This window comes from Chelonia mydas, chromosome 13 (genome assembly GCF_015237465.2).
Source record: "Chelonia mydas isolate rCheMyd1 chromosome 13, rCheMyd1.pri.v2, whole genome shotgun sequence".
NCBI lineage: Eukaryota > Metazoa > Chordata > Testudines > Cheloniidae > Chelonia > Chelonia mydas.
The window spans coordinates 29,137,926-29,151,252 of NC_051253.2; the positions used below are offsets into that span (position 1 = coordinate 29,137,926).

Genomic DNA, 13,327 nt, shown 5'->3' on the forward strand with positions numbered 1-13,327 from the left:
GGTCCTGGTGCGCACGCGCGCCATGTCCCCTCCCGGGATGGGTCGGGACTACGTTTCCCAGCGGCCCCCGGGCGGGCGGGCAGGCGCTGCCCCTCGCTCCGCCCGGCCGTGCAGTGCGGCCGGGGCCCAGCGGCTGGCGCTGTGGGGAGGGCCCTGCGCCGCTCCGTACAAAGCGCTGGAGGCGGCGGGGGGCGCTTCTTCCTGTTTGTCTCCGTCCGATCCGAGGCCGAGCGGCAGGAGCGGCCATGGCGGCGGCGGCGGGGGGTCCGGGTTTCGGCGGGGGCGGCCGCCGCGGAGCCCGCAGGGGGGCGGCCAACATCCTGGCCCAGCTCCGGCACGGGCAGCTGAGCGGCCGGGGCCTGACCCGGGGGGCGCAGGTACCGCGGGCCGGGCCGGGCCGGGGCGGGGCGGGGGGGGCGGCGGCGGCGGCGCCGGCGGGCTGAGGAGGCCGCGGGTCCCCGCACGGGGCGGGCCCAGTCGGGCTGGGCGCTGGAGGGAGTCAGCGCCGGGGGCAGGCCGGGGGGAACCGCCTCGGGCGGAGGGGCAGGCCCGCCGCTGGAGACCTGTCAGAGGGGCCTTGGGGTCCGGGGCGGCGGCCAGCCGAGCCCTCCTGCCTCGAGCTTCCCCAGTTGCCTGTCCCTGGCCTGGCGCAAGGGCCGGCCTTGGAGGCCTGTTCCGGAGCAGCCGCTCGGCAGGGCACCGACACTTCCTTCCCCGCTCCCAGCCCGGGGTCGTGCTGCTCTGGCCTTGGCTCTGCTTGGCCTCGAGCCTTCGCACCTTCTGCGAAGGTGGAGATCGCAAAATCTCGCCTGGGCTGGGAGAAGCCTGGGCTTTGCGCTCCGGTTTTGTGTGCGGCAGAAGTGAAGGTCTCTGATTCCCCTGCTGGATGCAGGATTCAAGTTCACCGTCGCCAGGGCTGTAGGTTTTTAAATTCTCTCCTGGCTACTTTACATCTGCCCACTTGGAAGACTCTTGCCTGGCTGGGAGGCCTCTGGTTCCCCCCTTGGTGGACTCTTCAGTGTATAGAGACAAGGTGGGTAAAGAAGAGTTAGGTGGAAGCTTGAAAGCTTGTGTCTCACCCACAGAAGTTGATCCAATGAAAGGTATTACCTGCCCCACCTTGTCTCTCTAATATCCTGGGACCAGCATGGCTACGACAACATTGTATATCTTCAGCATATAGGTTGTCTGGAGGGCCTCACCACAGCTGCTCTAGTGGGTCTATGTGGAAACTAGAGGAAAAGTCAACTGCTGAACAGCAAAACTGTAACTAATATCAGAGGTTTTAGAGGGGTAGCCATGTTAGTCTTTATCCATAAAAACAATGAGAAGTCCGGTGGCACCTTAAAGACTAACAGATTTATTTGGCCGTAAGCTTTCATGGGTAAAAAACCCACTTGCATTCATGGGATCACAGAATATCAGAGTTGGAAGGGACCTCAGGAGGTCATCTAGTCCAACCCCCTGCTCAAAGCAGGACCAACCCTCAATTTTTTCCCCAGATCCCTAAATGGTCCCCTCAAGGACTGAACTCACAACCTTGGGTTTAACAGGCCAGTGTTCAAACCACTGAGCTATCCGTACCCCCATTCTTCAGATGCATGGAGACATCTGTATCTCCAGGCATCTGAAGAAGTGGGCTTTTTTACCCATGAAAGCTTATGCCCAAATAAATCTGTTAGTCTTTAAGGTGCCACTGGACTCCTTGTTGTTTTTGTGAAAGCTGTAGCTGAGTTCTTATTTAGTGGCAGCAACTGAAGAAGCGACCCTCCGTGTCCCCAAACTCTCAACCACTTTTCTAATTAGTTCTTGGGCCTTCCAGGAACTAGGTTTTCTCCCCTGTCTGCTTTCTGGGTCCGTCTAGCATTGCAAGCCATCAGCACTAGGAACCTAAGCATCACCTGTAGCGAGGAGAATGAACTTATTTTTTGTGACTTGCTTTCTCTTTCCCTGCCACCAGGGTATTTGTGTAAAAGAACTGGAGGAGAAGGGCAAATTTCCCACAACATAGAAATGCTGTTCTGCAGCAGCATTTTGATTGGAGGTGGGGATGGGTAGCTCTCTGTTCTGAAGAGAAATGAAGCCCTGCATGGAATTATGATTTAATATGTTAAGCCCATTATTGATTCAGTTGGCGCACATGACCTGGTGACTTTAGTGCTGAGCAGAACTCTGGTTCTGCACCTGTTGAGTAGGAGGCCCGTTTGTGTGTTCTATTAAAATAACACTGATCTTGACTGTTTGAAATCACTGTTTTCACTGTTGGTCTCGTGGACTATTGAGAATGACGTCTGTTTCTTCACTGGGACATTGCTTACTCTGTGTCTTCTGTTTTGGAAAGCTGTGCATGGGTGCTGGATGGCAAGCGGCTATTGCTACAAAGAAAGTAGCATTTATTTTGGAGGGAAATATGAAGAATTATATGGACATTGCAGACTGAGAATTTGTTTATACTATTCTGGCAAGCCCTTCCTCCTCCCCCAAGTAGAAATACCCGCAAAAAAGGTTCACTGAGCGTTGGTTAATGAGACATGGCCTCTACACTTAACTTCCTTGCTGTTGGGAGGGGAATGGGACGAGAGATCATTTCAGTGGAAACAGGTATTTGTGTTTAGGCACTTTTGACCTGTCCAGGATATTGTCCAATCTGAGCCAAATGACTTTTCACCAGCTTTTGCTTTTCCTTATATTTTGTTAACATATTAATTTAACCTTGACATGGCTTCTTTAAAATGAGTTTTTATTTCCACAGATCGTTTCATATCTGTAATACATTTGGGGTCTGAGTTATACCTTGTGCTGTGTTCACCACAACTAATCTCATGTTATACAGATTTAAGTAAATGTTCAGGTGTGCATGTAATAAGAGAATGCACAGTAAGGTGTTCTGTCACTTTAGATATCTGTACAGCTTCACTTTAGCCCCTGTCTCTGCACATAGCTGAGAAGTGCTGATGACCGCATTAGTGCATTTTTTGTTGTCAATGCTTGTATAAAGTGTGTGTGTGTGTGAGTGTGAGAGAGACTAGACCTGTGCAGTTACCCACAATACTTGGTCCGAATCTTTCTGCTAGCTGCCTCACTCCTTTTATAAAACTGACTTTCTGAAATGCTTTCAGCATGACTTGGCTCTATTGAGCGGCTTAAAGCTGAAGGCTGAGAGCTCCAAGTGCTTAAGTGGCCACAAGAACACTTCATTAAATTACTTGGATTGAGGGAGCAATTTAATTGCCTGACAGGTTACGAACTGTATAACTGGCATAGGATTAGCATTTAACTATGGCATTAAAAATGATTTTAGTAGTGCAGTGTTAAATGCCACGTACCTGTGTACACTTGCTTGGAGCTGGGAGATACTCAAGCAAGTGTCATAATTTCAACCTGGCATGTATTTCTTTTGTGTTGTGGCAAATGTTGCTGCTCTTTTAAACTCATGGGTTTTCATGTGTTGTGTGAAAGACTTCACCAAACAGTTCAGTTCACCAAACAGGGGCGGAGGGAGGGAGTAATCACTGTTCTGATATACTGTCTGAGTTTCTCCTCTGTTTCTGTGGGAAGTCCATGTGTAAAGCACTTGGGTGTGACTCCTGTTCTGTTTGTTTGGACACTTATTTACTGCTTATAAAAACAATCTTTAGGTGCCTTGTAATCAGTTAAAATTCCATGTTATCAAAGTATTACAAATATTTCCCAATAGACTCTTAGTTCATTTAGTTCTTAAGCCCTCATCTGAGCAGGCTTCTCAGCTATCCTTCCCTCCCTTCCCCAGATGGTCAATTCATCCACTCCTAGATGCCTGAGAGAAATGGTTGGCTTTGCAGGTATATGGAAGGCTAACTGAGCTGGGCTCTGACAACCCGAGAGTGGAGATGAATTTTAAAGTCAAGGATAATGGCACAGGGGTCATTCTTTCCTGTTCATAGCAGAGAAGCTCCATGTCAACTGCCTCCACTGACTGTGGGTGAGGCAGTACAGCAATGGGACAGGCAGTCTCTCAGGACCTGGTTACCTAAACCATTTAGAGGTATATGAGTCAAAACCAACACCTCCGATTCCATCTAGACCCTGAGAGTCAGGCAGTAACCTTCCTTGAGCATCTCGTATTTGGTCTCCACATGAAGCTCTAATTAGTAAATGGATTCCTGTATTCAGCACTAGCTTCAGTTTCTGGGCAATCTCAAAATCCAGCCCCGCATAAGAGGCAATATAGAGGCCTAGTCTAAAAATGACAAAGGCACAGATAAATGTTTCAAGATCTGCATCTGGAAGGTACAGTTCTAGTCTTACCAGGAACAGATGGAAAAGCTTGTCTGGCTGCAGCTGGCACCTTAATATCTAGCAGCAGTTTGCGTCTCGCCAGACCCGTGAACTATGGACATCCTATAACAAATTGTGTCACGTTCTCTCAGCAAGCGTGCTGATATAATTCCTTTCAGTTCTTCCTGGCTACTTCTCAAATCTACTGACATTATCTCCATCTTATCTGGATTGAGATTCAGCTAGTTAGCCCTCATGCGGGCAGGCACCAATCACCAGTAAGGGACTAGGTCAATCCACTGTGCTGCGTTAGTAAGGTCCTATAATAGAGACATAGAGCATAGTGCCAGAAACTCAAACAGAAAAGACTCTGTGTTTGTCTTAAGTCTTGCCTCAGTTTGAAACAGGTTTTCTTCGAGTAAAAAATTCCTCACAGCAAGAAAAAGTGGGTGCTAACAAAGTAAAGGAACATTGATAAATTATCAACCCATCAGAACATTTTCACTCTATGCAACTCTTCCTCCACCATAGCTTCTGCCAATAGACTTTTATTTGCCTTCTGTACAGTCATGGCATAAGACCTGAAACATTTAGTTGCAATTGATCAAACTCAAAATGAGACTCCCCTACCAGTGTTCTAACAGTCTCTCCTCTTCCTTTATCTGGTGCAAATCATCTGTAAACAGTGGTGTAATGTGAGGGTGAAACCAAGTTGCCTAGGGGCCTCTCTACAATGACATTTTTTCCATCATTATTGAAAGTCCAGCCAGGTCATTCACGGTGGTCTATTGGCAACACACTTATGCTCCCTCAGCAGTCTCTGAGAGCAGGCTATCAAATTGGTCTTAAACCCTGCAGGACTGCCAAGGTCTAGCTGAAACAGTTGGAATGACGTTCAAAAGGCCATTCTCTACCCATGCCATATGATCTGCTGCTCCTGGGAATAAAGTCTCCAAGCTGACAGTGCCATTCTTATCCACTTATATCAAATCCCTCACTCCCAAAGAAAACGTTTAATTCCTTAAAAATATACATATTATCAATACTCTGTACAAATCTCTTCTCCTCTCCCCACAGCATCACCTACAATTTTTTTTCTTCTAAACAGTCTTCTCAGCCCTGTTCAAGTATTGGCCCTTTAAAAAAGGGAAGTTTCTTCACATCCACCTCACCCACTCAAAAAGCACTATTTCTGTTGCCAGTCAACAGCCTCACACAAGTTCATGCAAAAGGGAGGGATCGGGCTACAGACAGAGGAGCATCTGAGACTCCCTTGTAGTCTTGCTTGGCTGTAGCCTGAGGCCTCTGACAGCTTCCTCTTCAGGCTGCTCTTCCTACTGGTGAAAGGACGTGGCTGGCCCCAGTGAAGTTGCTGTTGGTAGATTGCTGCCTGTTCAGGATTGTGGGCATAGGAAGCCTGGGGATGTGCTTATGTATGGCAGAAGGGAGAGCATGCCTGATGGCTATACCCTGCTCTAGAAGTGCTATGAAATAAGTGCTGGATGTTAGTACTCTTATACTATTACTTTATTTAGTATACATAAAAGTGAGTAAAAAGGGAAAACTTTAGTCAGTTTCAAGGCGCCGGTAACAACATCTTCCAAAAATTGGTCACCTCAAAGTGAGGAGCCAATCCAGTTACTTTGTGAACCACTGTTATTGCCTTGTGCTAATCCATAGCAGAGTATGCATGTCCAGTGTCGGAATGATCCATCCATGCTAAGAAATTAGACCCTGTTCTAAATGACAGTTGTCATGGAATAACAGGATGTCTAAAGCCGACACCAAAGGATAACCGGTACTGGCTGGCATTGCACCACCTGATGTCAGGAGGAAGATAGCAAGCCAAAGGAAAAGATCACGGCAGATGGAAGATCCAAGGTATCCATTATACGGTCACATAGGAGCAATCAAATGCCTTAAATCACAAGAGTTTTATAGCCAGTGTAGTGCCTTTGGAAATGCCAGCTGGCAAGGCATGACTGTGGTTATGGAATGAAAGACTACGCACAATTGGATGTGCTGAAATAGATCTGGAACCCTAGGAGGACATTCCCGGAGGGGCTGATACAGACTGGTCAACGTGGCGATGCCCGAACTGCCTGTGCATGCAAACAAGCAGATCAAAGTCTATAGCTCAGTGCTTTGAGCATTGGCCTGCTAAACCCAGGGTTGTGAGTTCAATCCTTGAGGGGGCCATTTGGGATCTGGGGCAAAAATTGGGGATTGGTCCCGCTTTGAGCAGGGGGTTGGACTAGATGACCTCCTGAGGTCCCTTCCAACCCTGGTATTCTGTGATCCTTCTATGATCAAATGGGACTACTCTAATGACACGAATATATGTGAGTGTGGTGAGGTGCATCACCTGCTCGTTTGCTGATTCCCCGTCTGAAGGAGGACCTCGCTGCAGCGACGGAAAGAGCCATCGCTTGTGCACAGTTCTGGTTTGTGAAAAGGGCACAGGAAGTTGTTTCAAGGCAGTAAACTTTCCAATTTTGCTATCCTGTGAAAGAACAGTCAGGGATTGAAAGGTAAACTAACCAATGGATGGGGTTGTTTTCTTTAGAGAAAACATACTTGCCTTGTTCTGAGCATTAGAATGTCTAAATATCATTGGCCTTTTCTGCAAACTATCACAGTCTGCTCAATACTGATGGCTGCTGTAATTAAGGGCAATATTCTGTAGCTGCTGTACACACACAAACCCCATTGTCTTTAGTGGGATTTCCACATGAGGAGGAGCTGCAATATTGGATCCATTATTCATCTTGAAAGGGAGACTCTTCAGTGATAGTGGGTTAGCATCAGCTCAGGCACATCTGTGATTGGCAATCCAGCAAAAAAGAAATCTCCTAAAATGTTCAGGCACTGAGCTGCTTATAATAATGAAAACTGCAGCATAATATGATACTTTCGGTATAAGTAAATGTAAAAAGTATGTTGCTAATGTTTTAAAAAGAATCTTTTGTATAATTAAAAGTAAGAAGCCACCATCTTGAATCTGACATGCAATAGAATAGGACACATGGGCAGTTCTGCATACAAGAGCATGAGAGGCAGGGGTTTTTCATAGTCTTTTCTAAAGTAAAGTAACTTTTGAAAGAAAGTATAGCATTGTGTTATGGTAGTGCCTGTACAAACACGTAGTAAAAGGCAGTCCCTTCCTTGAAGATATTAGTCTAAATCGACATGGCAGACAAAGGGTAGAAGGGGAAACAGGCCCAGAGAGGTGAAGTCACTTGCCAACAGTCTTGCAGTAGGTCAGTATCAGAGCTGGGAAGAGAGCCCTTGTCTCCTGAATCCCAGTCCAGTGCCCTAGCCACTAGATCATGCTGCCTCTCAAGTAATAGTAAAAATTAATGGAGCGCTATAAACATGTAACTCTTTAAAAGACCGAGGAGTCCGGTGGCACCTTTAAAGACTAAGGTGCCAGCGGACTCCTCATTGTTTTTGTGGATACAGACTAACATGGCTACCCCTCTGATATTTAAAAGCCCGAAGGATATATTACATGTAATCTTAACAGAATTTGGAAAGTCTCGTGCAGGTTTAATGCTCTCATATGTTGGTTGAGCTGCCCTACTGGAGTCCCAGTTATATCGTTATCAATAAAATAATCTCTGCGGTAATCGCAACATTTACCATTTATTTATGGATGAGCAATTCATCCCTGTTCACTTAAAACTGCTCTGAAAATTACTGTGTAATCCTGATTTAGTATTTCTGTTACCATGTGTAGTGGTAAATTGAAGTGGGTGGTCTTGTTCACCTTTTCAGTCGAATTGTAGTTCTTTCTGTAGAGAGAAAGTTGTATTGAGAAAAAACAGCCAAGCTGACGTTGTCGTTAGTGACTGGAAAACTACAACTAAATTAATCAACTGAGATGACCGGGCACTCCCTAAAATAAAGAATAGCACTCCTCTGGCAGTTTTCCAGTGAGTGCTTGCCAAGGAATACTAACTAGTCTGAGTAAAGGATTTAAATGATTAGTTGCACAGACATCAACATTCCCTTTTTTTTTCCTCCAGATAAAATGCTTAGAACATATCAAGTTTAAAAAAAACCAAACGAACCTTCAAAAAGTTTGAAGATTCCTTATTTTTAATAATGTGGAATTTTTAAAGAATGGAAAAGCATATCTGAGATAATCAAACAACCTTAATTTTGTTGATTAGTACCATCAGCTCTACAGTCTTCTCTTAAATTTGTAGAAGACCGTGTTTGAAAAGCTGACAGGTGAAATACTGGAAAAGTGGGAGACTTGGCATTTCTAAAAGGCTTCCAATCTATGTTTGATGCGTCATTACCACACTAACCTTTTTTTATACAAGTGCTACAGTTTCAGGATCGTGGCCTAAGGATTCACTCTCCAGTGCAAGGTGTAATGGTTAAAGGATGGTTAGGTGCCCATCTTTTGGGAACTAGAGATAATAGAAGCAGGGATAGGAAATGACAAGGAGGGAATGCACATTAACAAACATGGGACGCTGGGGGATAATCTGAAAAGATTCGTTGGAAGGGAAGAACATGGGAAGCAGGAATGGCTGAAAGAGACTTCAGGGTGATAGACAGTCAGATAAATGTATTTGCAAAGAAAGTACAGTTTTGAGTGCAAACACAGTGGCCCTGTCACAGAGCAGAGGATGGGATAATCCCCTCCGTATGACAGATTGCACCTGGAATACAGCATCCATTTCTGGGCACTTTAACAAATGCATTAGCAAATTGGAGTGAGTGCCGAGAAGAGGAACAAAGCTGATAAAGGGCTTGATTTTAAGTAAATATTTTAAGGTTGGGCGGCTATTTCAGATCATCTGAAAGCTGCAAGTACTAGTGATAGTCTTTGGGGTATTATAAATAGGAAGAATGGGATGAAATTAAAAGGAAATGTATCACTTTGTTCTTAAAACGCCTCTTTTGAAAGCACACGGTGCTGAACATAGTTTAGAAATAAACATAGGAATAGATTTATTTAGACGAAATAGTGGGGGAAAAGCTTCGTGACTGAGTTATCAGGTTTTGGAATGATCTCAAGGGAAATGATGAACAGTCCTGGGTGGGCTGTATGGCTGAGGTATTTTATAGCTCTGTGTTTTAACTACAGTCTTCTCTAAATATATTCTGCTTGTTAGCTTTCAAATGAAGCTGTACTTTTATGCTTTCAGTTTTACACTGTCTGGAAACACAGAGCTAATATTTGATTAGGTGTGGTATGTAGAACAATGTACAGCTACCTGGCAATAAAAGCTGACCATTTTGAATTTCTTTCAGCCTAGCACGTGCCATTAAGTTGGGACGTCCTCCATAATAGTACAGGTTGTCTGCTTTCTGGTTGAAATCCTCTGCACAATATGAAAAACATGGAAGACCTGAAAATCCTTACACATACCTTCAAGTCTGTTTGTAATATCTAAAGTAAAGCAAAATAGTACCTTGAGAGAGAGGTCCTTCAATACTTCCACTGTACGTAACCCAGTATTAAAACTAGCACAAGTGTTTAAAAGTTCTAAAGCTTGGTGACTATAGTGTGTGGATGACTCTACTTTTCATCTAGTGTAGTTATGCTTTAACTTCAGTTAAACTTCTTTCCTCTGTAATGCCAGTTAAAGCATGTGATAGTCATAGCTCCTTTAACTGAGAATTGGACTGTCTAGTTTAATGGATGCTGTCTTATCTAGTTATACTCCACATTCACTTGCTATGCAGGACCTTCTTATCTCAAGCTGCAAATCATATATCAGAGGCGTAGCCGTGTTAGTCTGTATCCACAAAAACAGCCAGGAGTCCGGTGGCACTTTAAAGACTAACAGATTTATTTGGGTATAAGCTTTCGTGGCATAAGCTTTTCGGGGTTCACAGGTCCAACCTAGTATAGGTTAACAACCAAAACAAAAACCCATTCCGTAACAGAGATCTGTGGTGAATTGGACCTTCTCCTCTTGTGGGTTCCAGGACTAGCTGCTCCAAGAAGCAGTCATTTAAGGTGTCAAGGAACTTTATCTCTGCATCCTGTCCTGAGGTGATATGTACCCAGTCAATATGGGGTGTGACAGGGCAAGGCCAGATGGCTATAGTAAAGTAGTCCTGTTGGGATCCAGGAAGTGGGTGGGCGGAAGCCTGCCCACTGCTAAAGCACCTCCCCCCAATGAAGGGAGGTAAGAGCTTGGAGAAGGTAGTGTTCTCTTTTGTGTTACTAACACCTGCTAGCTGGTCACTACTGTAGACTGTTGCCTTAGAGAGGGCTTTACAGTAACTCCTCGCTTAACGTTGTAGTTATGTTCCGGAAAATGCTACTTTAAGCGAAACAATGTTAAGTGAATCCAGTTTCCCCGTAAGAATTAATGTAAATGGGTGGTTAGGTTCCAGGGAAATGTTTTTCACCAGACAAGAGACATTTTATATATATATATATAATACACACACACACATATATACAGTATAAGTTTTAAACAATTTAATTCTGTACACAGCAATGATGACTGTGATGCTTGCTTGAGGTGGTGGAGTCAGAGGGTGGGATATTTCCCAGGAATGCCTCGCTGCTAAATGATGAACTAACACTCGGCTGAGCCCTCAAGGATTAACACGTTGTTGTTAATGTAGCCTCACACTCTACAAGGCAGCACAAATGGAGGGAGGAGACACAATAGTTGCGTGGCAGTGGCTGCGAACATTCCCTGCGGAAACTGAACATGATGATGAACCCATGCTATCCCACTGGAGCACACCACTCCCTCCACTTTCCAAAGTGGCGGGTGGTGCATGTGAGAGAAAGACAGAGGGGTGTGGCGGTGGGTGTGGGTGTGTATGAGAGAGATGCGCGCATTGCCCATTTAAATACTTTGACCCCACTCTTAAGTACGCTGCCTTTAAGTATATCAGCAAGTTGAGACAGCAGCTGCTGCCAGCAAGCTCCCTCCATCCTGAACCTTGTCATGTGTCCCCCCCTGCCCCCGCTTTGTGGAGATGGGGTGGAGGGGGAGGGGGACACCCTGACATCAGCACCCCTCTTTTTCCCCCCCCCCCCACCCCTTGCACAGCAACCAAGAGCTCCCAGGAGCAGTTCCAAGGCAGAGGGCCGGAGCAGCACACAACAGTGCGGTGTGCAACACCTGAACTGCCTGGCACTTGATAGCCTGCTGGGTGGCTGCCGTGCAGGAAACTTAGGGGAGCTGATGGTGGGCTGCTGGCCCACCCTGGTCCCAGACCCCCCCCAGCTAGCTCCAACAGGCCGCTCTTCCTGCAAGCAGTGGACAGAGCAGGCGGCTGCCAAACAACGTTGCGCAACTTGAAACGAGCATGTTCTCTAATGGATCAGCGATGTAACAACATTAACTGGGACGATGTTAAGTGAGGCGTTACTGTATCTCCTTCCAGCAGCCCAAAGGAGTGGCAGGGGAAGGGAGCTGACTTCACATTTACTAGAAGTCCATTAGCCAGAGGCTATTACCAAAATCACAAGACCAAGACCTAAACCAAAACAACTGCAAAGAAGAACCAGCCAGCAATCTGGATTGGTGCAGATGCTTGTACAAAATGTGCACATTAGCAGATGACATCACCTCAGTAGAAATATGCAAAGCCAAGGTAGACTCAAACAAATACAGAATAATGGACCACCAACTAAAGTTAGATAAGGGAAAACCCAAAGCATATTGCAAACCCAGAGAGAGATTGACACATACTTCCTTCTCTCCCTTTCAAAATATTGGGGCAGTGCTAGAGAGATTTCTTCAAATTAGCAGAAGTAACTTCTGTTGCTAGATGCTGGGACTGGCCGACAGTATGGATCACTAGATAATTGCCCTATTCTGTACATTTGCCTCTGGCTTTGGCCGCTGTCAAAGACTGGATACAGGGCTGGATGGGGCATTGGTCTGACCCAGTATGACTGTTCTTATGTTCTAACTTGCCATTAATTTTTGTGTGGGAGTCGGGGGAAACGGGGGGGTAAGAGGGAGGACTTTATTACCCAAGGAAAGAGGACAGATAGTATAGCCTTTGTTAGCATCCTATCACTGAATCTGAAAAGGGCAATAATGACTAATGGACACAGGGTAAAAATCTCTTGCACATTAAAACCCTGTCCTGGGCAGATGCTTTGACAGAGGTATCTGTCCTTTTACCTTGCAGTGCTTGGATTGCTTGTCTGGTTAGTAATGTCTTCTGAGTTGAACTAGGCATCATTATAGCACCTTTCCCATGGCCTGGAGGGTGGCATCTGGGCTTCATATCAGGGCATTGTCCCTGGACCTTGCTACAGACTCCTCCTTTGATATTGGTCTGTTCCTATTAGGTGTAGTCCTCTGGCAACAGATGGCTGGTACATTTTTCAAACTCTGGTTATTAGTAGTGATGCGTGTGCATTGAGATTCTAGCACACACATAGTGATGTGTGTGCTAGAATTTTTTTAACTTGGGTTAATTGATTGCCTGTTTGTATATACTAACTACTTTGGTTTATAGCTAGTTGGGACACTCCCCAAACTTTTGTTCCAGGTGAAAAACAATTTGTGCTTTATTCTAAAGTGAGCCCTACTTCACATGAGATGCATGTACATTAAGGAAAATGATAAACTGCGACTTTAGCGTACACTGGGTTTTATTCTCTTTCATGTATCAGATTTCTAGCTTTGAAGTTCTGATGTTTTCTATGTACGTTATTTACTTAGCCATGTGTCCTTCATACAGTGATGTATTCATATGGACTTCCTTTTGTTCACCACTGGTATATTCCCAAGGAAGTTTAGAACCTCTCTTTCCAAACAACTCAGCTTACCACAACTGTCTAAAGCAGTGTCTGTCTGCATGGAAAAAATGATCCGTTTCTTGGTTCAGTTGCATATTGCAACTGTATTGGTGAAAAAGCTGGTTTTGAAACACTTTACTAGGTGCTTACTAGACTGGGGGAAAGCCCTCTGGCAGCTACGTAATAGGTAGCCTGGTGTCTTTCTCGTCTACCATGCAAGACTTCCCTGAGGGTTCTTCCACTGTGGGAGTGTGCCCTCTCCCCATTTTGCAAGACAGATGCAAAGGAGTAGTCTCCACTCCATTGTAGTTAAGTGAGGAA

General features: G+C 45.4%; 1 protein-coding gene across 3 annotated transcripts in view; it reads left to right on the forward strand.

The window, feature by feature from the left end:
* Positions 1-200: 200 nt before the first annotated feature.
* The window catches only part of LOC102947502 (transient receptor potential cation channel subfamily C member 4 associated protein), a 76,543-nt gene continuing 63,416 nt past the window's right edge, over positions 201-13,327 (forward strand). For all 3 annotated transcript variants that reach the window (XM_037877302.2, XM_037877303.2, XM_043526629.1), the window contains exon 1: positions 201-377. In XM_037877302.2, coding sequence (XP_037733230.1) covers positions 246-377 — 132 coding nt within the window. In that variant the 5' untranslated portion in view covers positions 201-245. The remainder of the gene's footprint in view (positions 378-13,327) is intronic.